At 41.7% G+C, this 25,890-nt stretch overlaps 1 protein-coding gene across 3 annotated transcripts in view; it reads left to right on the top strand.

Moving 5' to 3' along the window:
* LOC135324438 (ankycorbin-like) overlaps positions 1-25,890 on the top strand; it is an 86,091-nt gene that overhangs the window by 6,145 nt on the left and 54,056 nt on the right. For all 3 annotated transcript variants that reach the window (XM_064500761.1, XM_064500763.1, XM_064500762.1), the window contains exon 2: positions 3,631-3,722. In XM_064500761.1, coding sequence (XP_064356831.1) covers positions 3,687-3,722 — 36 coding nt within the window. In that variant the 5' untranslated portion in view covers positions 3,631-3,686. The remainder of the gene's footprint in view (positions 1-3,630; positions 3,723-25,890) is intronic.

The raw sequence follows: 25,890 nt of genomic DNA, 5'->3' as shown, positions 1-25,890 counted from the left end.
CAACAATTTCATTAGCACCGTTTCAGTGCCTCCTGTCTTAACTAAATAGGTTTAGCTAAAGATGTTTTCTATGTCTTGTATTTCTGGAAGCTATTTCTTAATAATAAGCTGAAGAGAGATGAGGTGGAGGACTAGATATTTAGTTTTGGAGCTAATGGTTAAAAGCATGTAATCAGCATTAGCTGTTGAGCATCTCTGGAGTTAAGCACCTCTCCACTGCTAACTTGCTGCAGCTACAAAATGATAGTGCTCGGTACTTTTTATCACATTTGTTCTGAAAGGAGAGAAACGCCACTACTGGTAGACATTGCTTCTTGTTAGTACCTGTGATTCATTGCAGAAATGCTGTTTTGAAATGTCTTGGTTCTCCCTAGTGAATGCCTAGCAGTTGTTTCCTATCTCATAAAAAGAGGAGTGTGTTAATGGTGCTTCCTTTTTTCCCCCCTCTGGCAAATGAACGCTTGTCATAAAGCTCTGCTGAATCAGGATGCTGACCTCTTTTTGCATCAGTTCCAACAATTACACCCTTTGAGAGGTGACTTCCTCTTTTAAAAACAGTGTCAAGAAAAGGCAGCACTTACTGCTTCACAGGTTTTTATCTCTACTGCTGGAGGATTATGGGCACTATGATGCACAAGCTGTAATCTTAATGTTTGTGTTGAACCATCTCTTATGGAAAAGATACAGATGTGACCCATACGCTAAACCCAGGAATGCTGTTTTTATGTGCTTGTGCATGCTTTTTTAATTATGCTGCGGATTTAAGTTTCGAATTTAACATATAATATGCACTTACGTAAGAGGTGAAGTATCTTGTGGGGAAAAATAATAAGTTGGCCTCTAACAGAAATACAGCTCAGCTCCCTTCTGCCTTTCCAAAAAGGGGAAAATGATAGTAGCACGCTAGAAGTGCTTGCAACAGGTTTTAATTAGACTATGTTACGGATTCCTCATATTAGACAGTCTAACTTTTGCACCTCTTTTGTGTGTATATCTGCAAGGAGTTGTTATCTCTCACGTAAGCCTGTAGTTCAGTACTTCCACAGGAACTGTAACAAATATTTCATTCATAGGAGCCAAAAATGCCAGGGGGAAGCAGGGGGAAGGACAACCTGTAGAAGAAAATTCCTTGCCAACCTGTATTTGGGGAAAATTTTCTTGTTTTCAATTCCATGCCCTTCCCCTTATGCAAGGATTTGTTTATATTCTTTTTAAAATGGTCTAATTAAACTGATAACAGGATTTTTTATTTTAAATTGGGGCACTGTGGAATATTGTGTGATGTTTCTCGGTTCTTAAACTTCCTTTTAGGGTTTTTTTTTTCCCAAGAGTCTTAAAAACAATTTGCTTTTTTTGCCTTTAGCTGTAGTGTGTAAAGAAGGCCAGATATGTGTAGTGGTATTTGTCTTGTCCGTACCCTGGCATTTCTGGTCTTTCCAATGCTCATCATCCTTGGTGTTGCTAGAGAACAATTTAGGAGATTATGGAGCTCTTGCTGAGGTTCGTGCTCGGTTCCAGTGAAGGTTAAACAGCTGTTGTGTGGTTTCACACTTTCTCCAAAGTCTGAGCAGCTGTAATGCAAATGGAGTGGCTTGCTTCTCTCAGAGCAATCTACAACAATTCCTTCTTTCCCCTGTTCCAAAACTTCCAGGTTTCCTTGATTCTTTGATACTGTTCTTTTGTAACTACTACAATCATTCAGCTAAGGCAAAAACAAAGAGAAATTGTCACGTAAACCAGGGAGTGAAAAGCTGCTGTGGATTTTTTTTCCTTCTGCATGATATAGAGTTAAAAGTAAAAACCCCACAAACTCATTCTTCTTGGTCCCATACCTCGAGATGAAAAATGAGAACTTTGAATGGAAACCCTAGGTCATATAACTGGAAAGAGTAAGAAAACTGGAATACTTCAGAATGACTACTAAACTGGACCTAGAGTCATTTAATTAAATTCAGTGATATTTTAACAGCGCGCAGAGTTTTCCCACCCGGAGTGCCTGTCGCAGGTCTGCTTTCTGTAGGAAATGCGCTCCAGCGTATGTAGTGTGTGGAGTTTCCTATTTCGGGTTTTTTGAGGGGAGAAAGCTTCTTGTATGGGTCTTAGATGGTTGTCATATAACTATAGGGTTGAATTAAATGATGTGTTTACTTAGCACTAATTGCTGTTCCTGAATGGTGCTCAGTGTTGTATGACTGGAAGCATTCATATATACTCTACCAAGGCAGTACTATGTAGTAGCATTTTTAAACGCTAGCTCATAGTAAAGTGATCGTGTACAACATAGCAACTTACTTCGTAATAATGTGTGGTACTTTGTTATGAAGCAGTTGAATTTCACTTTGCTTGGCAAATCTACTGTCTTTGCTTCATCTACTGTTTCTGAAGAGTGATGAGAAATTTTAGAGACACAGCATGACCTATCTGAATTTTATGTCCCAGTCCTCATTTCAGCTACTTATTTATCTGGCTAAGACTCAATATTTTTTCTCTCTTTTTTTTTTTTTTTTTTTTTTTTTTTTTCCCTAGGGTGGAGGGAAGACATTTATAGAGTTGAACAGCCTTTACTTTAAACTGTTCCTTCAGTAGGAACTTGCGGAGAATCTAAAACTGCTAAATGAGAGTGACTGGCTATTCCAGTGAACACACTGGAAACGTACTGTAAAACCCGACATTTGGAGTGTTTCTACATAGGTGGCTTTGCCTAGTCCAGAAGTTTGTTGCTTTTAGTTTTTCCTGCTATGCTCTAGGAAGAAACACATTACTACTTTCACGTTCTGTTCTCTGTCACTTTTGGCTTGGGTCGGTCATGCTTTGTATGTGGGAAGCTTTGCGCTAGGTACTGGCTTCTTGTTTCTCTGTGAAACCTTGCAGCTTGTCTGTAAAGTTTGTTATATGCATTTGTGCAACTGCTGCTTTTCTTCATTTGAAAGGGAGGAAGGGGGAGCATGGCTGTTGTTTGTGATAGTACGTTGTCAAATTAAGAACAGCTATGACTCTGAGAATATGCATACGGTTTCTTATGCGGAAGAGTATAAAACACTCCTTCCGATGATAAGCTCTGTTCTTGCTTGGATGATCCATCTGCTCCGCTGAGTTGAGCTGTATGAGTATCTGCGTGTGCATGCTTTGCAACTCGCTGGTTAGTGGTTGTATTTACATATAAAACAGCAGTGGATGCTTTGGCTGCCCAGTGCAGACCCACAGTTGTGGGATGGTGAAGTTTTAATTGAATGAGATGGCATACTTTTCCACTTTTCCCACCTTACAAGCAGCTTCCCTGATGCTAATGCTGAAATAGGCTGTGGTCGGAGAAGTGTGCTGTACCGTGTATGAACCTGTCAGTGATTTACTTATATGAAGAGACAGCTAGTATAACATGGTACACTTTTAAATTTTTGGTAAGGGCTTGCTCTGTTCTTCTGTGGTCATACTTAGGCTTACTTCAACTTGCTTTTAAGTTGGGAGGAAAAAGAAATTTCTCTTGACTTATTGTTTGTCTTAATCATTTTTAGAGCTTGAGGACTAAAACTTCGAAGGGCTACATGGGTATGCAAATTCAGTTCAGGCTTGGCTCCCAGTGGACTGAATGATATCAAGTGGAAATCTTATTTTCCTTTCTTTTTTGTTTAGATGTTGAAGAAGGATAAAAAGCTCCTCAAAGATTTGGAAGGTTGAATGTGATCAACATGAAGAGCTTAAAAGCAAAGTTCAGGAAGAGTGACGTAAGTATTTCTGCTCGGTTTGACTGCTGGTTTGCATACTGGAAACAAGTTCTTCACTCCCACCTTGATAAGGTTGTAGGTTAATGAATGACAGAGAAGAAAAACTTTTTCCAAGTACAAGAGCAATGGCTGAGTACAGTACATAGTAGGCTGTTTTTGTTTTGGAATGCAATTCTGTTATGCAATCTAATAGTATTTGGCTACCTTGCTCATTTTTGGAATAGCTGAATCATGCATATGTGTATGGGGTCTGCTGATCATCTGTTAGATTGTGCTCTCGCCCGGACTGAAACTTTGTTCCAGGTGCAGGGTTAAGTCTAGTAAGGACTTTGCTGCCCAATCATATTTCTGTCCAAGCACAGTGCTGTTCTTATCAGCATGGTGTTTGAGCACTTAACAAAAGCCTCCCCAGGCTGTGGCGGAGTTCCTTTGTTAGCAGGACTTTAGGAATGAGCCGTGCAATTAAGGCTTATGTGTGGCTTATCAGTTCCAGTGCCACAGGAGAGGTGGATGTGAGGCTTAGTCAGGACAAGAGACAAAAATATGACAGTCTTACAGTAGGCTATTAAAACTGTATTTGGAGAGACACAATGCTGCACTTCATGTTCTGTGTCTTGCTAGTAGTAATATCAGCTTGAAGTTACGTAGTAAACATAATTCCTTTGGACCAGTGTGACTGCTGTAGTCTTGCACAGCTTTTACCATATACCTCACTGCTGCTTGTCATGTCTTGCAGGAGGTAGTGGCAGCATTTGGAAGCATATTAGTTAATGTGTGCGTTGCACACTTGGTAGAAGAAAGTCAGTGTGTGTTGCATCATAACTAGATAAGGTTATAAGGGGATGATGCGCTAAAAGCACAGAACTGTGCCTGAAGCCGATGCAAGTTTGTGATGCTGTAGTTCAGTGCTGTCCTTGTCTTTCTCCTCCTACTGCTGTTCATTGCAGCTTCTTGCCTTGCACTAATGCTGATGCTCGCTTGATAGTGACATGAGCAGTCACTGAAACACGCGACTTTGATGTGTTTACTTTGATGTGTGGAATTGACTTCTCAGATTTTGAGTGGAATTTGTAACAAATCTCTGTCATCGCTGAAGAATGGGATGTTTCATCCTTCTGCAAATCTACATGCTGCTTTGAAAGAGGTGATGTATTGGTGTTTGTCATGGACACATTCCCACAGGAACAGCTGTGTTTGGTGAAGGTGCATTAGGCTTGAAATGCAGGTTCTTTAGAAGTTTTCATGTTTGGGGAAATCATTATACACTGTGCTCAGTAGTGCGAACTGCACTTTGATGTAAAGATGGTCTCGTGGCATGCCATTAGAGGTGTCTTTAGCAAGCTTGTAATGCACTTTTTTGATGTGATCTGCAGATGTGCTGATTGCTGCTTAGAATGTCTTTTGAACTACAGGTTAGCATTTGGTGCAGGAAAATGCTGTATTGTCATCTTGGCAGCAGTACTGGTGGTGGCTCTATTCCTTCAGCTCAGCAAAAGCTCTAAAAAGACCTGTTCTTTAACCAACCTAAATGTCAACCAACCTTGGAGAGCGGAGTGAAGAACACCGAACGGTTTCAGCAACGTTTTGCTTTTGTTAGTTAGCAGGCTGGGATGGCCAAAGAAAAGGATTGAAGAAAAGGTCTCATACAGAAAGTGCACATCATACTATCCAGCATTTAAAGGTCTTTAGTGCATCTTTAGTGTGTTTAACTTCACTAGGTTTCCAAAATCTCCTGCTTTTTCTGGGATGGAGAACTGGACTGGAAATAACAGACTTAGAAGTAAATGATTGTGGAAAATAAATCTACATACATCAAATCATATGTAATTCTGGTTTGTACCTTAGGCCACTTAACAACAAAAAAACGCCAAACACATCCCAAGCTTCTGATGGCACCTCACCTGAGTATTGCGCTCAGTTTAGTCCAGAATCGCGTATTTCATAGCTGAAGTGTTGTTGCTGTTCTTGAGTAGCAGCAGTAGCTGTTTTGGGTCACCCACACCATTAAAACGTTTTACAGGCATCTGCTTGAATAGAGAGACAGTCCCTTGGCTAAGGTATGAACACGCTTGGTGTTATGGGACTTAGGTGTGCCTGTGCGTTAGGATGACTTCATTCACGCTTTTGCGCTAGTTGGCTGGGCTGCTGCTGTAGAGCAAAGGCTAAGTGACGTGCGTGATGCAACTAGATCTTGCTGTAACTAGTCCACCCACTGTTATAAATTGCACGGGATTGCTTATCCCTTATTTATCCTTTTTAACTCCCTCGCACCTCTTTGAAAAACCAAAAGGAGGCTGAAAATTATTGCTGTTTTGATACTAGTGCTGCTGTCTACTAGCTGGAGACAAAGCTGGCCACAAAGGATTTTTCAGATACCTAAAATGTAGGTATGTAGCTCTAATAGCACAGCAATCTAAATTCACGACAGTCTGCCTTCCCCTGTGTTGAAGCCAACCTTAAGGGTGTAATTCAAAGCAGCCAACAGGAGACGTTCTACATTTTGTACAAGATAAACAAGGAAAATTATCCTTTTCTTCCTTCTCTTTAGTTTCCAAAAGCTGCCCTTAGCTATAATTTGTGAGGAGGAGGAGGTGGCTTAAATTGGAATTAGTTGTATTTGTATGACGGTGTATAAGATGTTAGCTGCTTTTGGGATGGGGATAAGGATAAGGTCAGCAGGGATGGGGGCCTCTTTCTCACCCCAACCCTCTTTGCTTTCTGGAGGAAAACTTTGATGTCTTATTTTTGCAGAACTGAGAGTGTCTTGGGGGAGGGAATGTACCCTTCTTTCTAGCCACACTGTTAGCATTAAAAAAAGGGAACGGGGAGAGGAGTGAGAATAAGTCTTCAAGGCGTGTGTGGGAAGAAGGAATTACTCAAACACTTCTCTAGCAGCAAGGCTCATAACGTAAGACTGTATGCTAAAATGAAGACCAGGTAAGCAACTTCACCCGTATACTAAAGCTCTCTAGGCTTTTCTGGAGCAGCTGAATTCAAAGTAGGCTCAACTGCTGATGTTCATGCATATATTTGTGTGTTCCTGCTGTGGGGTTTTAGTTTGGTGCTACAGCTACACCAGTCTTTCAGCTCCCAAAAGGAATGGCTCTGCTCGCTCTTCTCTTGCCACTGCTGACAGTGCAGCCATGCAACACTAAGGTTGTGGTGGTACTTGTCTGACTCCACAGCGAGTCAGTTCAGGGACATAAAGCAGCAGAAAATTATTTTGTGGGGTTAGTTTTAGCTGGTTAACTCCCTACTCTGTCTCACTGTGGGGTCTGCTCTGAGAGGCATGGTGAAAGGAGGAGGAGGAGCAGCAGCAGGGCTTCCCTTTCTGCAGCTGTTTGCTTGGCTTTGCTGCATTGTCAAATCACGTCTTCAGATTACTGGCCTAAAAAGCACAGGGTGGGCATGCCAGAAAGGAGTTGCAGGAACACACAAGGCTGCTAATTCTGATATTTAGCAGAGCTGGTGTAGTCCACAGCTGAGATAGGTGGGAGCTTGACTCTTCTTGTGGCTCTGAACTGGGGGTGATGAAGGAGAAAGCTTTTGGTGCTCAGCTCCGCTTTGCCTTACCTGATTCCCTCTCTGTGTGCACAAGCAGCCCTGATAACTGAGAAAATCCCTTTTCCCTTGGTGCGTTTAATCACTGTGAAATCCTTCCTGGGGGTGACCGTTGCCATGTGAATGTGTGTATTTGGAGTGGAGGAGTGAGACGTATTGCTCTGTCGTAAATAGGTATCGTCAAAGTATGATGTGTAGTTACAGGAGCATGTTTGTAGTCCAGAAATCTATAAACAGGACGCCCAGGGGGGAGCAAATGCCGGGACTGGAAGCTCGATGTTGGATATGCACACTTCAAAAACTTGTAGCCAGAACTACAGAAATTGCACTTCCTTCTCAACAAAGCATCCAGTCTCCTTTTCTGCCTCAGAAGCTTTATTTTCTCCTCTTGTCTCTCACCTCTTGCTCCTCATTATGAATCTTAAAACCTACCCTTGGTAACGCCTGAGAACTGGTGGCCTGAAAGGATGACCACTTTAACTGTTGCTGTGCACTCTTACAGGCAGCACTTGAGAAAGTCGGTATAATAATATCAGGAACTATCACTTTAGAGCTTCAATTTGTTTATGGGCAGTTTATTTACGTGACCGAGAATGAACATCTCTAAACCATTAAGACAGATTCTTCACTGTCTTAGCTTGAAAAAGCAGGATTTGAAATAATTAAAAAAACAGTGCTACTAATGTCTGATTGGGCTTCTTAATAGTTATTAACATTTGAAGACCTGAATGTTTTCTGTAATAACTAATCAGTTTGTGGTCTAACTTCAAAGGCATCTAGATACTTAGAGGCAGATGAGAGCTGGATGGATTTTCAAATGTGTGAAAGTATCAAACCTGTCTAAACATGTTCTGTCTGCTTCTTAAATATGGCAAGATGCTCACCTACATTTTTAGGCACATACACACATTTAAATATCTAGCTCTTTGATCCTAAGATATGGTAGGTGATCTGGGTAGGTAGATTTGTTTTTAACTGTGTTCTTACCCCTCTAGAAAAGGGATGCCGTATGAAGGCTATGGTGAGTTGGATTGTTTTCTCACTCTCAGCCTTATATCTTCGCTCTCAGCCTTAGATCTGTGGGCAGTAACTGAAAGAGTTTTGGGACCGTTTTCTGGATGTGCTTGAAGATCAGCTGATAAGCATATTTTTGCCGTTTGACAACAGAACAATTTTTTGCCCTCATTGCTATCTTGTTAACTGGGTAAGGGGCAGATTAGAGTTGGGTTTTGTTTCCAGATAGCTTCAATACTAATAATATTCAAGTGGTTTTAAAACTGAAAATTGAGTATGCAGTTCAGTGTAAGAAGCAGCTTTTTGTCAGAAGTAGAGCCAAGGGAGGCTGGGATTTCCCAATGCTAATTGCCAGCTCAAACTTCTGGTATTTCTGGAAATGCCTATTCCTTTGCTAGCACATGCGGGAGGGAAGATTTGCAATTTTCGTGAATTTTCTTGCTTTTTGGTCTGGGATGTAGTCGTTGTTCTATAAATCTCAAAATATGGGAGAGTTAGGAATGTTGTAGTATAAAATATTTCAGTTTTAATCTAGAGGCCCTCCTAATTAAGGCTTGGCAAGTCATTGTAATGCCCGATGTTCTGACTAGTAGGCTTCTGTTCAACAGTTTTAAGGAATAAAATGCTATGTGGGGGTCTGGAACGAGAGATGGCTGGGTTACATTCCATTGAAATCACTGTTCCCATGTGCTCTGGGAGTGCACATGTGGGAGAAAAAACTTGGGTGGGGCAACTTTAAAAATAATAAAGCAGAATCTCTTTTAAACAGCTCTTAAATTCTTTTTTCCACTCAAAGCTACAACTAGCCTAAAAGAGAACATGAGATTGTAAAAATTGCACTATCCACCCTGTGTACACATACTATTTTCTTTCAAGCTAATTGTGGCAGAAAAGCACATACAGAGTTCACTGTGGCTTAGAAGTGAAATAGCAATGTTTTCTGACCGCTTTATCCAATTATTTAGAAAGTGAGCTCCTGAAACTTGCTTTTATTTGGGTGTCTTCCTTTTATCGGGTATTGAATTAAATAAATGTGAAATGGATTGTCATTGTCTTAGCTTTCTTTCGGTTTACTGTGTCCTTCAGTAATAATTTTGGGGTTTGCTATACGGTGTGTAAGGGGAGAATTTATCTCTGGAACATATAGGACGTCCTCAGCCATCTCCTTTTGGAAAAGGAGGCTCTATCCCCTTCCTCTTGGAGCGAGTGACACAGCTCCTGCCTCTGCCTCCCTCCGCCGGGAGGGAAGGGAGGGCTCTACCCGCCACCCCATCTTCCGCTCGGGAGCTATTTGGCTTCGTGCCTCCAGTTCTGGACAGCGTAACGCTCTGCTCTCGTCAGCTTGCTCTCCCAGGCAAAGCTTAACCGCTTTGCACGGAGAAGCGGTTAAATATACTGTGCGAGTCCTACAGTGTATAGAGTAGGGCCTACTGCCTGCTGCAGTCGGTTCCATGCAAATTTCTTGCCATCAAGTAGTGTCTTTTCTTCCTAACAGGCAATAGGAACTTGCTTAGAGTACTTTTAAAATTCTTACTCAGGTGAACTGTAATTCTGGCACCCTTGGTCCTCTGTGAGGGGCCCGTCTCAGCCCCCTCAGGGGTGAGGTGTAGCATCTCTTTTACCGATGGAGGAAAAATGTAATGGAGAAGGCAGGTAAAAACTGAGAGAGATAAAAGAAGGGGGAAATAATGGCGAGAGGGGGGAAAAAAATGGGAAAGAGGGTCAGCTGAAGCAGTAGGGTAAGAGTTACAATTTTGCTACCAGCTGTTGTGGGATGCCTGCTGATCTGCTAGTTCAGGAAGGGGAGAACAGAGCCTTGGCAGAGCATATGAGGCCAGATAACTTGCAGATATTCTAGAAACAACCTTTAGTATCTCCAAATAGTTGTGAGAGAAAGGAAGGGGAATAAGTCAAATGAGAAGTGTGCTGTAATGTTTGAAATTATAGTAGAGGAACCTGTGTTGCAGTTGGCTCGCTTTGAATAAACACACAGTTATTTCCTAAAGCAGGATTATAGTTTGGGATATCGTAGAGAACGTCTTGGTTGGGTTCCCAGCCAGACTTAGTCTGTCTGTCTGTAGTGTCAGCTACAAATCCCCAATTCCTTTGTCTGGAGCAGCCCCCACGTCTGTTAAGTTTTCAGATGTGGTTAGTCAAGGCAAAAGTTTCAGCCTATTGCTGTACCATAGCTTTGAGGGTATACCATTAAGTAGTTGAGGACCCAGTTGTACACAGAAAAACATGAAGAACTCTCCAGTGGAAAGTTGCAGCTTCTTCCTGCTTGTCTCAATAGTGCTGCTAGTAAGAGAAATTTCATCTAACCTTTTGTAGGAATTGGATTCTGCTGCTGCTTTTTGGGGGGGGGGATATTGAGCTGGAAAGCTCATCTGTTTTCTTCCAGTTATTGCTTGGCCTAATAAAGGGTATCGCTTCTTCATACGGGCCTTTTCTCTTGGGATCCATGACAGCACCACAGTGTAGCTGTGTCTTCTCATTTTTTCCTCCAGTTGTTTTGAAAGGAAGGAAGGAGGAGGATGATCTAATGAGTCGATGCCACACTTAAGACTCCTGATAGGCAGTGGAGAGTAGGATTTCCTGCATAGCAAGAACCCCCTGACAGTTCAAAGACAGCTAGAGTGACTCTGTTGCCCACTCGAATCTAGCAGGTTATATTAGACCCACCTCCCTGAAGACAAATAAACTTCTCAGCTGGTGCTAAAGCCAGTTAGCAGCATCTACATGGCAGAGTGCTTGAGGAAATAAATCCTATAGACCTGGTATTGGCTGCACACAGGACCGTCTCTGGGGTGTCTGCTTCTTGCAGCAGTATTCATCCATAGATTGAGCTGATCGTGGACACTTGCAAACTTGATGAGCCAGCCTATAGATATCTGGTGGTGGTGTGTTGCACGTGCAACTCTATTAAACCCAGTGCTTGACTGAGCTGGGAGAAGCTTTGGGACTGAATGAGTGCCAGATCAAACCTGCGGGGCTGTTCTCACGCATCTACTTGCAGTTTCTCAGTCCTTTTGCTAGTATGTGCACTCATCTGAGCTCTGCTTTCCACACCCCTGTTTGTCCCAGAGCCCATGCCCTGAGGGAATGACACGCAGCTTCTGCACTGCTGTAGCTTCCACCTCCAGCCATGCTTGTGCCCCAAATTACTTGAGGAATAATATCTCCTATTATCACTGGTCCTGGAGTCATCCCCTCACCAGCACAGAATGACATGGGGGCTAACGATTCTCCCATAAATACAGGTTGAGGAAAAGGAAAGTTGTCTCTTTTCCCCAGGTGTCTGCCTAGGCCTCCCAACTCTGTTACTCCAGTCTCCTCCTTGCATTCCCTCCCATCTAGAGCGGAAGGAAGGGTTGGAGGCTGTGTGAAAGGAAAGGTATATTGCTTGGTTACTGGTCGACCACGGACTGGTTTGTGCTACCAGCTTGAGCAGCGCCTGGCAAGCTGAATGCTTTGAATCTGTGTTCTGGGCACGCAGAGAGGTGGACCAGAGTGCCCAGGGCAGCTGCTTTGGCCACCCTCATATAATCCCACCTTAAAAGGAAGGAATATACGCCAAACCTTTGCAGAGATGATGAGGGACCCTCCCATTACAAATTTTTTTAAATTGAGTTAAATCCTGTAGTGTTAGGGCAGTAGTTTACAAAATCGTATGAGATAAATGAATGCAGATGAATTAGAATGTGGAAGTATCTGCTTTGTTGACAATTCATTGCTCAATAAAGTACCAAGATTAAGTAGCATAAAATGGGGTTGGGTAGGAAGAAGAGTGGCAAATTGACATATACAAACTGGAAAAAAGGTAGTATTTTTAAATATATCGGTAACAAGAAAGGAATTTTTGTTGTGTAGAAACATGTCTTTTGTGTCCCTTTAAACAGAGCACAAAAGTTCAAAGGCCTGAGTTTGGAAGAGCTGCAAAAAAGCAATTGTAATTTTTTCATTTATTTGCTTATCTTTAAGATTTAAATGTAAAATAAATTAAAATTCGCTGTCCATCTGTTCTTATTGTGGTACACTATATCCTTGTTCTTCCTTTTTGGCACCACTCATCTTTATCGGATTTAAAAAAGAAAGGAAGAAAGAAAAAGAATTATTTCTGTCCAGCTCTCAAAGCTGTCAGTTAAAACACATGCAAAGGAAGGGATTTAGTGACTAGTCCAGTCTGTGTTTGAAGAGTGTGGCCTCTTGTCTTTACTAAGAACAAGAAGTCATTTCTGTGAATAGATGTTGTTGTATTAACTACAGAATAAAACATTAGTTACACATTTTATTTTATTGGAGATTTGAGCCATTCCATCCCAGGCTTATATTTTGGGACCCTATGACTGGTACAAGCAGAAAGAGATGTTAAAGAGTTTATCAAGCTGAAATATATGTAGTAAGTGTCTTATTCCAGCAGTACTTACTTTACTACTGATCAGAGCAAGAAGCTGCTCTGATCGCTTGCAATCCAGGCAAATGCCCCGCTGGACCTAGCATTAGAGATATGTCAAGCCCTTTTCTGATCCTTCACTTGTCCTGCTTACATCTGCTTGAGTTTCATGCTTTGCTTGTTCTGAGGGTCCGTGAAACTAAAGCATAGAGGAGAATGAGGGCAGCAGTGGTGGTTCTTCCCAGGAAATACTATGCAATTAGTACAAGTTTGGACAGTTGGACTTTCAGCACTTGCTTGAAGGTACCTTTTTCTCGTTCAAAGGTTTAGTTGCTGAGGCACCGTGTGAGGCAGGCAGAGGGAGTGAGGATGAGGAAGGATTCCTGTGTTATGGTTGTATAGAAGAGTTGCTGTTTCTTCAGCCCAGGTGCAAGGAGGGGCTTTCCATGGGCTGAAGGGTGATTTGTTGGCTAAGGTGAGGTTGATGGCTGGTGTTTTTGCTTGACTGTGTTAGCTGCATTGAGTAAGGGAGAGTTTAAAAACTTAAGATCTGTGTAGGGAAAAACCTAAATTTGGAATGAATAGAAGGCTGAAAGCTAATAACAAGCTATATTTTAGCTAGTGAGAAAAAGCTATAATGCTGCAGTGTTTGCTTTACTGTTAGGATGGTATGTATGTATACATACAGCTCTGTGGTACAGATGTTTTAGGAACAGCTGTTTAGGAACAGCTCAACATTTATTAACAGAACATCTAATTCCAATAAATTTTGAAACAGTACAGATTTTCAATATACTGCTTTATTGTAAATTGCGGCAAAGTGCTAATTTCCAGCCGTTCATATTTTACTCTAATCTGGTTGTGTAAATATTCAAAACTCAGCTGGACAAGGTCCTGCGCAGCGTGCTGTAGCTGACCCTGCTCTTAGCAGGGCAGATGAACGAGGCAGTCTCCAGAGGTCCCTTCCAAACTCACCCCTTTTGTGATTCTGTACAAAGATTAGTATCTGGAAATGCACCTTGTAGAAAGCTTGTAATTATGTTCATACTTACAAAAGATACAAAATGTTCCTTAGAAAAACCAAAAAACAGTAGAGGTATGTTATCCTACGTGACTCTTAACTGCCTGAAGAGAACTTGAGGCTTACCCCCAGGAAAAGCTATGTTGTCATTGTCCATCTGTAAGTTATATAGCTGCCTGGACTTGTGTAGTCACTCTGACATGTGACAAGCCATTTAATGAGCTGTTTTCCTAATTCTAGGTCTAGACTCTCTAAAAGTATCTTAGACTTCAGCTTTAGAAAATACTGTTGCCCAGTACCAGCTGGGGAAAGCTGCTGTGGTTAAAAGTCTTTTAACTACAGCTGCAGGATATCTTCATTCCTTAGACTTGTAGCTTGTCTTCCTGTGTATTCTTATTACAGGTACTCTTCTTTTCCTACCTTTCACTTGCTACGTGGACTTTATACTTTACCTTGAAATAGAGTTTTTTTGTGTAGGAACCTCCTTCAGTGCTGTTCTTGCATGGCACCTAACACTAGGGCTGCTTGATCCTGTTTGGATTTTGGGAGCTGATATAATACAACTCTCTCAATAATCTGATACTTAAGCTAGGCTTACTGCTGTGTAACTGTCTGAGAAGTCTTAGTCTGTAGATACACTGCAGGTACGTATCTCAGATGGGCTGTACAGTTAACTGTCCAGAACACTTGTACTGAGTTGAGTGATTAGCATGATCAGAAGCAAAGGTGTTTTCATAACTTTGCAAATAATGTGGTTACAGTGCATATGTATGTATCTGACATACCCATTTTGCTCTGTTTGGAGGTACGTACTTTTCTTTCATCTTTGCTTCTTTTGCTGTGTGTGGTGGAAACCTCTTAGGAGTTTTGTAGACTTGAGTAACGTGCCTGCTTCTCCAGACACTAAAACAGAGCCCTTTGAAGTCTGGAGAAAGACTTCAGTCTCCTGGATTGAGCTTTGAATCAAAACTAAAGTAAAATCCTGGCTTCACGGAAGCAAATGGCAGAGCTTCAGTGTGACTTAAATTTCACCCAAATCTAGTGTAAAAGTACATGTAGCAATTGGAGGTACTCAGTTTGGCTAGTTATCCAATAGCAGCTCCTTTTTTGGGTCCGGGTTTATGTTTGGGGGGGGGGGGGGGTTGTGGGGAGGGAGCAGTGGTTGCTTGCTGATACGACGTGATTCTGTGCAACAGGAGCAATGTCGATCCGTCAGTGACCTTGCACTTCTGACGTGAGAGCTCGTGAGCAATTTCATTGCACACCCCAACTGCAAACAGGTCACTGCATTTTCAAAAGTGGAGGAAGCTGCATCGTGCACAAGCACCATATTAATCATTAAGAAAACCTAAATGGTAGGTCAGCAAGGAGAGGCTACTGTACTGTAAGATTCATATCTTCAGTTGCTCTGCCTTGGCTGCTTCTTGTTGACATGCACTTAACAGAAAGAGATACTGTCAAGTATAGTCATGAAATCGGATTTGAAATTATAAATCTGTACGCAGCCAGTTTAATAAAAGAAGATGGGGATTGATGGGAGATGGTGACTTGTGAAAACAGGTATAGAAGCTGTTTAATCTGTAAATGTATGCTTGATTTGGAGGTTAATTCTTAAAGGCCTTCATAATATGCTTGGTCAACCAAGTTACTTCTGTGCATTTATCAGGGGAGGAAGCATCATTTTTTCTGTGATTTTTCTGGCTATGGCTAAAGGGATCTGAACAGGGTAACATGTACTTATGCCTTCTGGAGCAGTTTGAGAAGGGCTGCAAGTTCCAGCTATCTTGGAGCATCTGTTACTGGCTTTATTGACACAGTATGATACCTCAAGCTGCTGGGTGAGATTTTTGTGGACTTTTGTTTGCCCATCCGGTTATGTTTCTGTCCCACTTCTCTTGGTACAAAAACTTTATTTTTGCTGCATTTTTCTCACAACTGTCTCACATTGCACATCAATGTGTGATGACAAGTGCAATAGGTGGTGGGAGCATATCCGTGCAGTTACACTGGAATAGGTGTTGCAATTGGTGCTTCTGTGTGCAAAGCACTGTACAAGAAGAAGCTGGTGTTGGGCAGCTCCTTCTGCAGTAGCAAATACCATTTCTTAATGCCTGTGTTGTTTGCTTGTAAACTTGAAATTGCGCAGGGTGTTTTGTTTTTGTTGTTCTTAGTGTAGGTTCCTTGTTTGCAAGCCAGGTCTCGCTTCAGCTGTATTGCTGCACTGGCTAGTTAGCGCGTTGTGCCCTGGAGAGGGGTTGTGTTATCCATGTGTTTGTGAGGACTGTCAGCTCAGATTAATGTCAGCAAAAATGTCTTGAAGCTTTGCCGTTGTGGTACACTTCAGCTATCTCCGTTTATTCAGATGATGGTAAGATGCACAAACTCAGGTAAAGGCTGGATTTTGTTACCGTGTTTGTGAGTAGCATTGCTTTTCTTAGAGGATCATTTGAGGGTAGAAATAGGTTTATGCAATGCTTGCTATAATATGATGCAGTGAATGGGATGTTGCAGATATAAGCGGTGTGTGAAGAAACAGCTACGGGTAAATTTTTTCAGGCCTGTTAAGTGTGACCATCAGTTTCTGTTATATTGACTTGTGCTTTGGGGTACTACGTTGTTTGGGTTTGTTTATTCACTTTGAAGTGTGGAGAGCTGTAACCACCAAACATACTTTATTATTATTATTATTATTATTATTTAGGCTAGCAGGGGGAACAGAGGATTATCCTGTGGAAATAGAAGTTTGTTTCTAGGCTCTTGTCATTCACTCACTGACTGTGCAGTTTTGGGCAAATGAGCAACTAAGGCTGTTGTTTCAGCCTGTAAAATAAGTAGCATCGACCTTGTTTAGCTGTGCAGTGTTGTTGAATGGAAGGCACAGAATCCAGTCTTGGGTTTTCTGGTGCGAGATGAAATGGAAGAAGAGTAGGTAAGTGTTCTTCAGGGAGCAGGAAGGCAAGTTTTGTGAGTTAACATGTAGCTGAAATGTACTTGGCATCTTTTAGTGTTTTTTTTCTGGTAGCATAAGAATGTAATTGTTCTGCCATGGTGTATTTTTCCCAATCCATACAAGGGAGTTTCCACGCCTGGAATTTAGATTTATAATCTGCTTTGTTTTTTCTAATGTATCCTGGTACTTTTAGATTAAGGTCAAGTCACTCTATAATTTATTCTTGAAATGCTAAGTTGCCTGTTTCCTGTAATGGTGACTGAGGTTGTATCTGTCTATAAACTAACAGAAAAGGAGTCTGCTACCTAAAAACAATACATAAATATTACTTAATGATAGATTCCTTCCTGCTCTTCTGCAGTAATAATTCTTGCACTCACTCCCCTTTCTCAACTCTTGGACAGCTCTCATAGATTTAATGACCACATTCAAGGCAGGTTTTTCATCTTCTTCGATTTACATGTCTGGTTTTTGACACTCCTAGTTGTTGTTTTCACTTTTTATCAGACCTGCATCATTAGTCTGTAAGTTATCTATACAGTGTTTACTAGCTCCAGTTTTATGGATGTAGTGTTTTGTTTCAATGGGCGCTCTCTATACACAGCAAACACAGTTAGGAAGTTAAGATCTTTCACATAAGAAAAACAAATGAACAGTTTTCAGGAGGTTGTGTGTGCACTGAAGGGGGGAGAAACAAGCTTAGTACAGCCTCCTTAGAGGAAGAGGAATGGATACTGTAAATCTGACCGCAGGAATTGAATTGAGCTCCCAGGCAAACACCATGAGAACTGCCAAGCTAGCACAGCAAAGGAAGGGAAGGTCAGGAGACTAACCTGGAACTGGAGGAAGGACTGAGCCCCTTGTCTTCCAATGCAGGTTTCTCTGACCTTGTGCAGGTACTCGCTATCCCGCTGTCACATCTTTAAAATGGGGGAAGGAGGGAAGCATAAGAATATTTTTATGGCATAATAATGGTGGATAAATCAGTAATTCTGCAACACTCAAATGCTAAGGTAACACAGGTGCTGTATAACCCCCTTGAAATAGAGACAGCCAACTTCCACCCTGCCCCTCTTTACTTCTCTCTCAGCTCTACATAGGTTCGGCTCCTCAGGCTGTCCCGTGTGCTGGCCTGCATGCTGCCTCTTCTTGGAAACTTCTGTCTCTTGAGTTTCCTGCTGTTAAAATCTGGGTAGTTAGCTGAGGTGCTGCTGTTGCGCACTGCTGAAGATGACCTTTCTTGCACGGAGCTTTGAGTTTGTCCCAGGTATGTGTGGTAGGACTGCACGAGGAGGTTTGGATGGGCGCTTCCATCGGCAAGATTCAGAGGGGTGATTTTAAATGTAGAAGCAATAAATGGCCACGATGATAGTTTCCTTTAGTGATCTTTTATGTAAGGTAGGGAATCTTTGTTTCTGATGGGAAGGTGCTCAGGATGGGAAGGTGCTCAGGATCTTGTAGGATCAGATCTTTTATTAACATATCTTACTAACTTGGTTGTTTTCATAGGTTTGCTCCTGGTTTTCATCAATGCATGATTAGTCTGGCCTAAAATGTGCCTCTTCCTCTGTTTTCAGCGTGTGTGGGATTTTGGATGAATCGTCAGTTTTCACACACAGCTGAAATGCATCCTTTTTTCAAGTATGTTTGAGTAATCCATAGTGATTAAGCAAAACAAGTAGGAAAGAATGTGATCTTGCTATATGCCATGATTGTAATGACCCCCTGTTTGAAATAAATCGGTTGTTTGTCAAAAGACTCATGTCTGCATAAGCAGAAGGCATTGCCGCAGACAGGAAATGCCCTAGTCTGTTGACCTCGTCTCCCAAGGAAAATCAAAGCTCTCATTAAATTAAAAAAAAAAAAAAAACCAAACCCAACTTGTCTTAGTTGAAGACAAAGGCAATAATATGTATAACTTTTTTTAAGTTTATGAATGTGCAGTCTGATAAACGCATTTAAATTGCGTTTAACTTTTTTTAATGCAGCTGAAAAGAGTGAGGTCAGATATATTTTCTTAGGGCTATATTACGCTCTACAAGGGTGAACAGGAAATGGTTTAAAGGAATGCCAAGAAGCCCCTATTCCCTAACCAATTCCCTTGTCTTCTTTCAGCCAGCTTTATTTCGCATTGAATGCTTCAGCTGCTGTGAGCATTCCTGGGCTGAAAACAGGGAAGGTTTTGATGTGTTCTTAACTTGCATCACCCAAGTTCCTTTGCCTGAAATTTGAAGAAGAAAACTGAATGGATTTTAAATACAGCTGTATACAGGCGTAGAGTAGGGAAATGAGGATGTTGCTGTGCACATCTGACCTGTTAGAAGTGTTAGGAGTGTTACCTTACTAATGGAAGAAGTAGTGATAGTTTAATGAAATGAGAATATTCATAGTAATTCCCAATTATTGCCACTGTTCTTTTTGTACTTTGGATTTATGCAGTGCAAGCCCTACTTATTCAATTCTCTCTGAATTTCAATTTTTTCTGTTTCTAGAGTATTTTTTTTTCAAAACAGTCTGATCAGTCAATTCTGTTGCAAAAGGAAAAAAAGTCTAGCAATTTGGAAAAAAAAAACTTAAATATATGCCAAATCCACGCATTTATGAGCTCTGTGTGTGTACATATATAAGTTTTCTTTACAAAGTGTTTCTCTACAGTATATTCATTGAGATAGTTAAGACTACATTTATATCTGCTTGCTGGCTTTGTTTATTGTCTTGAGTATCCCGTTATGATACACAAGGAAACATCTCCTTGCAGAAAAGAGAAATTGGATGTAACCATTCCAAAGAGCTGCAGGGAAACAGCTTCCTTTCTGGAGGTGTGGTGACCTGTGCACAGGTTGGATTTGCTGATATTCGTTTTTGAGGTTAAGTCCCTCACTCTGATGGGAAGGTCACCTGCAAGAGTAAGACATCTCTTTCTGAGGCTTTGAACTGGTGTAATGAACACTGTCTTAGCACCTGGCTCCTGGTCTAAAAGCTCATAAATCTCTTGTTTTAGTGGTATAAGTGATAATTGTACCTATTGCCCTGCTAATATAGCAAATCCTGCAGATATTCACTGCCTTTCCCAGAACATTGCCATGCAAAGCTTGCAAGACTACAATAGCAACGCACTGAATTCCCTCCTAGAGTGAGTGTGTGTGTGCGTGTGTGTAGTTTTTACAGTCTTGTCTCTTCATGAGTCATTTCAAACACATACACGTAAATGTAAGTTCCAAAACCAACCTACTGCTTATCTTAAAATATCCTTAAATAGTCACATTAGACATTATCCTGTACTCTTTCAAACTTGGATATCGACCCAAGCTGTCTGAAGTATGACAAAAGGAGATAAGCTGAGTAAGTAGTGTTGGGACACTTTCAGGAGTTTAAACTTACTAATGTTTGGCTCCCGTCTTATTCAGATGACACAGTCATAATTTCTTTTATAGCTGTTGAGCACAATGATTCAGTTTTCCAGAGTTCAGCAGCTTTGCTGACTGTCTGCTTAGATGATCTCTTGTAACAGTGTTTACAGAAGTCAGAAATATTTACACAACAGCAATTATTAAAAAAACCTAGGAGCTCTGGTTATGAAATCCAACACCTATAACAATAATTAACATTGAATGGTTGGGTGGAAGGCATGCAATATGCTGGGAATCTGCAATTAGGACTGAATGCCTGCTACATGACATCAAAACCTTGCTTGCTGGATACTGTAACTCATTAGGCCTGTGGGCAGGACCTAATAATGAAATTACAGGGTCTTTTCAAGTGTCTCTGACACTCGTTGTAATACTGGACAGTTTTCGATTCAATTAGTTCATATCGAATTTTTGTGATTTGATGCAACTTTGAGGAGTATAGGGATATTCTCAAAATTATATAACTTGTGTGTCGTCTGCCCCCTGCCTCTGCAGTCTTGTCCTCTTTTGCTTCTTCCTGGGCTGATTTGGTGGGGGAAGATGTTAAGAGAGGAGGCAGCCTACAGTTTCTCTTCCCACTTCAGGACCACTCTGGCAAAATCTGCATTTGAGACCTTAACTGGATCTTTAACATTGCTTGCCTCCTGCAGAGGCGGGGAGGTCATTTCGGTTATTTATTTATTTATTCATTTTTATGTGGGAAGAGGGTTGGGATGTTTGAGACTGTCTGCCACTGCTGAGCCCTGGCAAAAAGTTCCTTGGTTGGAAGCAAAGTGAAAAAACAAAAAAAAAGAGAAACCAGAGGAGCAGAAATGCATCTATCAAGACGGAGCCTGAGTTTTATTTAAAATGGAGAAAGAGGAGTTTGCAGTTGACATAAATATTATCTGTGTTCTACTCCTTGTTTGGTCCTTAGCTGATAGTGGGTGGATTTCTGAAGTATTTCAAGCTAAACTGATTTCTGAAGACGCTGACTTGGGAGAGACAGCTACCATCAGCCAAGGCCACCGTTGTCCTAGAGAAGCTTTGAGGATGTTTTGGCATTCCTTCGTGTGGCTTCCTCGCGCTGCCCTCGAGGCTCTGTGCTCACCCGTAGGTTTGAGCTGTTGTTACTGCTGTAATGAAAAGCATCATTACCGAGCCATGCCTTCGTCCCTATTTCCATAACCCTTTGCTGTTTCCCACAAGCTCGTTATGTGCTTGTACTGCAGAAAGCTAGTGCTGGCCCCGGATCCTGCTACGCTTAGTGCTGTTGTTTTTATTGCCCCTTCTTGCCCTTGCAGTTTGAGGGGTTTTCCTCTGGTAAAGCTTCATTCTAAAAGGAAAGCCGCATTTCTGTCTCATAAAGTATCGCATACCGCTGATCATACCTAAAAGAAACGCCGTACTCTTTTTATGGAGCAGCGGGTGAACATAATTCATATTATGCAGCCTTGCCTGGAACGCTAATAAATTCCAGTCACCCGAGCTGATGAAAGACGCACATTATCTGTTTCTGGCGAGCGTTACAGTGCATCTAATTAGGCCCAACTTTGGAACATTGCATTTTATGAGCAAAGTTAATTACAGTGTTCTCTTTCTTTGTTACACGAAAGCCAAGTGGTGGAGAAAATCAACAGTAGATATTAATTTGTGTACTCTTACTTAATGCTTAACTGTCTTGGTCTTTTAGTATGTGAGCTTGCCAGAGCTGCCATGTACTGCAGTTGGTGGAGAAAACATAATTTCAGCTGGTGAGAATGACAGGAAGAGGATCTTATTTCTAGTAGTTGAAAGCAGCGTGATTAACTGTGTAGTGTTCATGCAATTCTCCACCTTCAGTGACTCAAGAGAGTGAGTGTTTTTAAGGAGGTAAATCACTGATTTTGTATGCAAGATGATGAGATGGAGTTGCTGCTGTAGGTGCTAAAGTGCAAAGCATGTTCCTTTAGAGATCTGCCTTACCTTTGTCTTTGATCCCCAAATTAAACCTCCTTTCTTGGTAAAGAGTCTGCCTGACTTATGTTGTAAATATAACTACATACTGTGTAAAAGCTGTAAGAAAATCAGCCTTTTGAAGAAAAATCATATGATTTTGCAGTGTTTCTGGAGATTGGGCTTTGTTGTTGTTGTTGTTGTTGTTGTTGTTGTTGTTGTTGTTGTTGTTGCTTTAAACATTCCTTTGTGCGCAGCAGAACTCGTGAAGTCCGGCCTCCCTGTGTAGTTTGTCTCGTATTTATTATCCGCTTCGTCACAGTACCTGCGGTTCTCCCGCTCTGTGGTCTTTGGTGTCTGCCCCTTCCCCTCCGTCTCTGACATGCATGCAGAGATGGCTCCTCGCATGTCCCCCGCATGCCCGCAGGGTAGCCAGTAGCACCTGCTGGGGCTGTTTCAGATAGCCAAAAGAGGTAGTGCAGTTTGCTGATGGGCATTTGACAGATCAAGCAGAACGGCTAAGCTCATGCTGCAGCTGTTGGTGGAAGTACTGTATTATTCTTGTCTATATAACCTGTGTTTTTCATGAAACTTGCCCAGCCTCATTCATCCTGGAGACTGCTTCCCAGCTTGCAGAAATTTTGGAGCGAGTGTACTGGTGCAGAAAGACATTAGGATGATTGCATAAACCTTTTTATTTTCAGAGGCAGGGAGGGAACAGCACCAGACAAAAACTATTTAAAACCAGATGTCTATTTAAATATATAATGTATAATATTTAAAAATAATTTTGGAACAAGAACAGGACCTTCAAACCTGTATTGCTGAGCTGGCTGAAACTAGCCATACCAAGGGCAGTAAGTTTCCCTGACGTTAGTCAGGAACACTGGCATTGCTAGCAGAAAGCTTCCAGCTGGGACCAGTTTCTAAAACTGACAATTTATATTCAAGAACAGGGATGTGGTTTTTGTCTATGCTAAATAAACTTGTAAGGAGATCTGATTCCACTGTAAAATAGATGGAACTCTAAACAAGTTCAGTGCAACACTACTTTTAATAAAGCTACTTAACATAGCTGTTCTGTAGACTGTCTCTATTTCAGTGAGGATCTGGTTGCCTGTATGATTTGAGAATAATCGAGGGTAGATTGTTTTTTCTAGTGTTTTGTGCAATGGCATCTTCAACCATGACTGGGACCCTGAAATGTTAGGATAATACGAACTCTGACCTGCATCTAACTGCACAGTTTCTTGTAAAATAAATTCCAGTCTTTTGCTGTGCTGCAGTATTTTTGTTTCTGCCTGATATCTTGCATGTATATGTTCATGGTGTGCCTTCTACCCAAAGGGTACAATCATATCAAGTCACTGTCATTGTTTTGAGAACTAAAATGACACATCTTGCATCCTGTTTCTTGCAACTTTTGCAATGTTGATGCAGACAAGAAATGAAAGAGAACAGGGTATTTGATCATCATTATAATCCTGTTTCATAGTGTTATAACGTTCCTGCTTCACCCTTCAGGGATGGAGACTACTGGCTCTGTCACTCCTGAAGCTGTAACTCCTTCATCCCTGTATCAGTCTGAGAGGCAGGGGGGAGCCCTGGCTGCCTGATGTCAACTCTGTCCTGGCTGCTGCTGCTGCTGCTTCCCCCAACCGATCGGAGCAGCAAAGGTGGCGGGAGGGAGGGGAATGGATTGGAAGTGGCTTGTCCCAGGAGATGTTGCTTAACATACAGGCAGTGACTAGATGGCTCGCGTGTAAAACATGCACATTCTGTATGGAAGATAGACATAACAAGCTGCTGTTCCCACATGCCTGTTTTCTGGACAAGATGCTATAATCTAGTGAACAGCCAAGGTATGTTACCCTTTTAGCAAGTCTGTCAGACTGATTCCTACATCTTAGACAAACAGGTGAGGGATGAACAGATTCAACAGCGATTCTGTTGGATAGCTTGGGAGCTGCTCTTTTTACGGGAAAGAACTCTTCCTGGTCTCGTTTCCCTTCGCGTGGCTCCCCATCCCTCCTCAGAGGAGACCAGCAAGCGAGATGCTCCACTGCAGGGATGCTGACACTGATCTTGCACAGATATAGTGACTTTCATAATCTTTCTCTCTCAAGCACACGCATGGATCTAAATGCAAGAGAAGATTGTTTAGGGTAGACAGAAAATAAAACAGTTACAGAACTAGGTGCAAAGAGATTTTGCACTCTTCTGTGGGGAGGTGTTGCTACTTGTAGCAAAATGCATCAAACCACAGTCTGCATAGTTCTGAGGAATGGAGTACATAGTTGTGATACCATCTCATTTGAGATGTACTGTTTCGACTTGTGGTCTTTCAATAGTGCAGTTGTTTTGTGAGACTGGGCTGCTCTCTGGAATGATATACAGCACACGATTGCCTGTTGATTCATCTGTGGCAGCACAAACACAGGAGCAGGAGAGTGTGTTTCTGAAGCAAATGTCAGAAATTTGTGTTCGGGGTAAAAACAGGACTTTGCCATTCTGTATTTTGTAAAACACAAGAATTCAGCGACTTCTTCATTAGTACACTCAAGAGCCTGATGCAGTACACCAGAAAGACCTTACTGCACAGACTTTTGTTTTCCTTCAGTACCGAAAAGCAGAGTTGGGCTTGCAAGAATATGCTCTGGTTCCCATTTTCATCTGAAATATGAACTCTGCTTTACATTCCTGACCCGTAACAGCGCCATTCCAAAAACATGCCTTTTCTCCACCAAAGCAGCATGTGTTGAATTATAATGGGTCCATGCTGCATTGCAGACCTCCTGATTTTCAACAGACGTGAACTTTTACAAAGGGGTGAAAGTTTGAGGAAAGGGAGGGTTAACTCAGAAAGTATGAACAGAAATATTTCCCAATCCTGTGTTCTTTAGAGCATTCTTAATAAAAGAAATTAAAAGCAGAAAGAGTTTTGAAACCATTTTTATCTTGAGAAGGACTTAATGGCAGTTTGAGCTTTTGCAGTTTAATTCATTGGTTAAAAGCCATTTCATCTTTGTGTACAACTTTAGGGTATTTAGCTGGAGGAAAAATGTAGCCATGTCTGAAGTCTGAGAATAGATTTGTAATTATGTATAATGGGCAAGGATAACTGACTATCTTGCTTAGCTTTGATATTTCAATCTAGATGAAGAAGAACCTTCTTCCACAATCAGTGTTTTCCATTGAAAGCACTGTGAAATTCTTCATGCCTTGTAAAGCCTGTTGTCTGCAAGTGGGATGTATGTTGTTGAGCTGGTTAACTTCTGCTTCTGCTGTATCTGTTGCTCACTACTCAGTTGGCTCTCTTCCAAGCAGAAGCTGAGCGGTTTGCCTAATGGGATACGAAGTTCTGGCTGGTGCCTTCTAGTTACAGCTTTCTGTAGCTCGGGGACTGAACAGCTGAAGAGGTGGCCGCTGTAGTTGTAAAGGTATAAATTGGGCTGTATTGGTGGAAAAACTAAGGGGAAGAGAGTTTGGTGAAAAAGATGGATAAAAGCTGCTGAAGAGGTTAAAAGCCAATCCTTTACAACAATTTAGGGGTGCTGGAAACAACTGCTTGGCTTCCCCTGAGAAGAGGAGCCTCTATTTTATGCAAAAGCATCTCCGCCTTGATATACAGGTTACTGGAACGCTTCCCTACGCCATCGGGGCAGTAGAGATGGTGCATATCACGTGGCCTTCTTGCACACCCTCAGGCGGTACTGTGAGACAGGAGGGAATAATGCTGCACGAGCTACTGATGTAAAAGGGGACACATCTCTCCTCAAAGGGTCTACAAGTTCTGTTTGGGAATGCTGTATACAGAATTAGTGCGGTGAGGCCAGCTGTTTTCCCAGAGCCCGGCTGTGCTGGAATTTGCTTCTGACAGCAACAGAAGCTTGTGGTAAAGATTC

The sequence above is a fragment of the Dromaius novaehollandiae genome, chromosome W (assembly GCF_036370855.1).
Source record: "Dromaius novaehollandiae isolate bDroNov1 chromosome W, bDroNov1.hap1, whole genome shotgun sequence".
NCBI classification, from domain to species: Eukaryota; Metazoa; Chordata; class Aves; order Casuariiformes; family Dromaiidae; genus Dromaius; species Dromaius novaehollandiae.
This window is presented reverse-complemented; position numbering and strand designations above follow the sequence as displayed.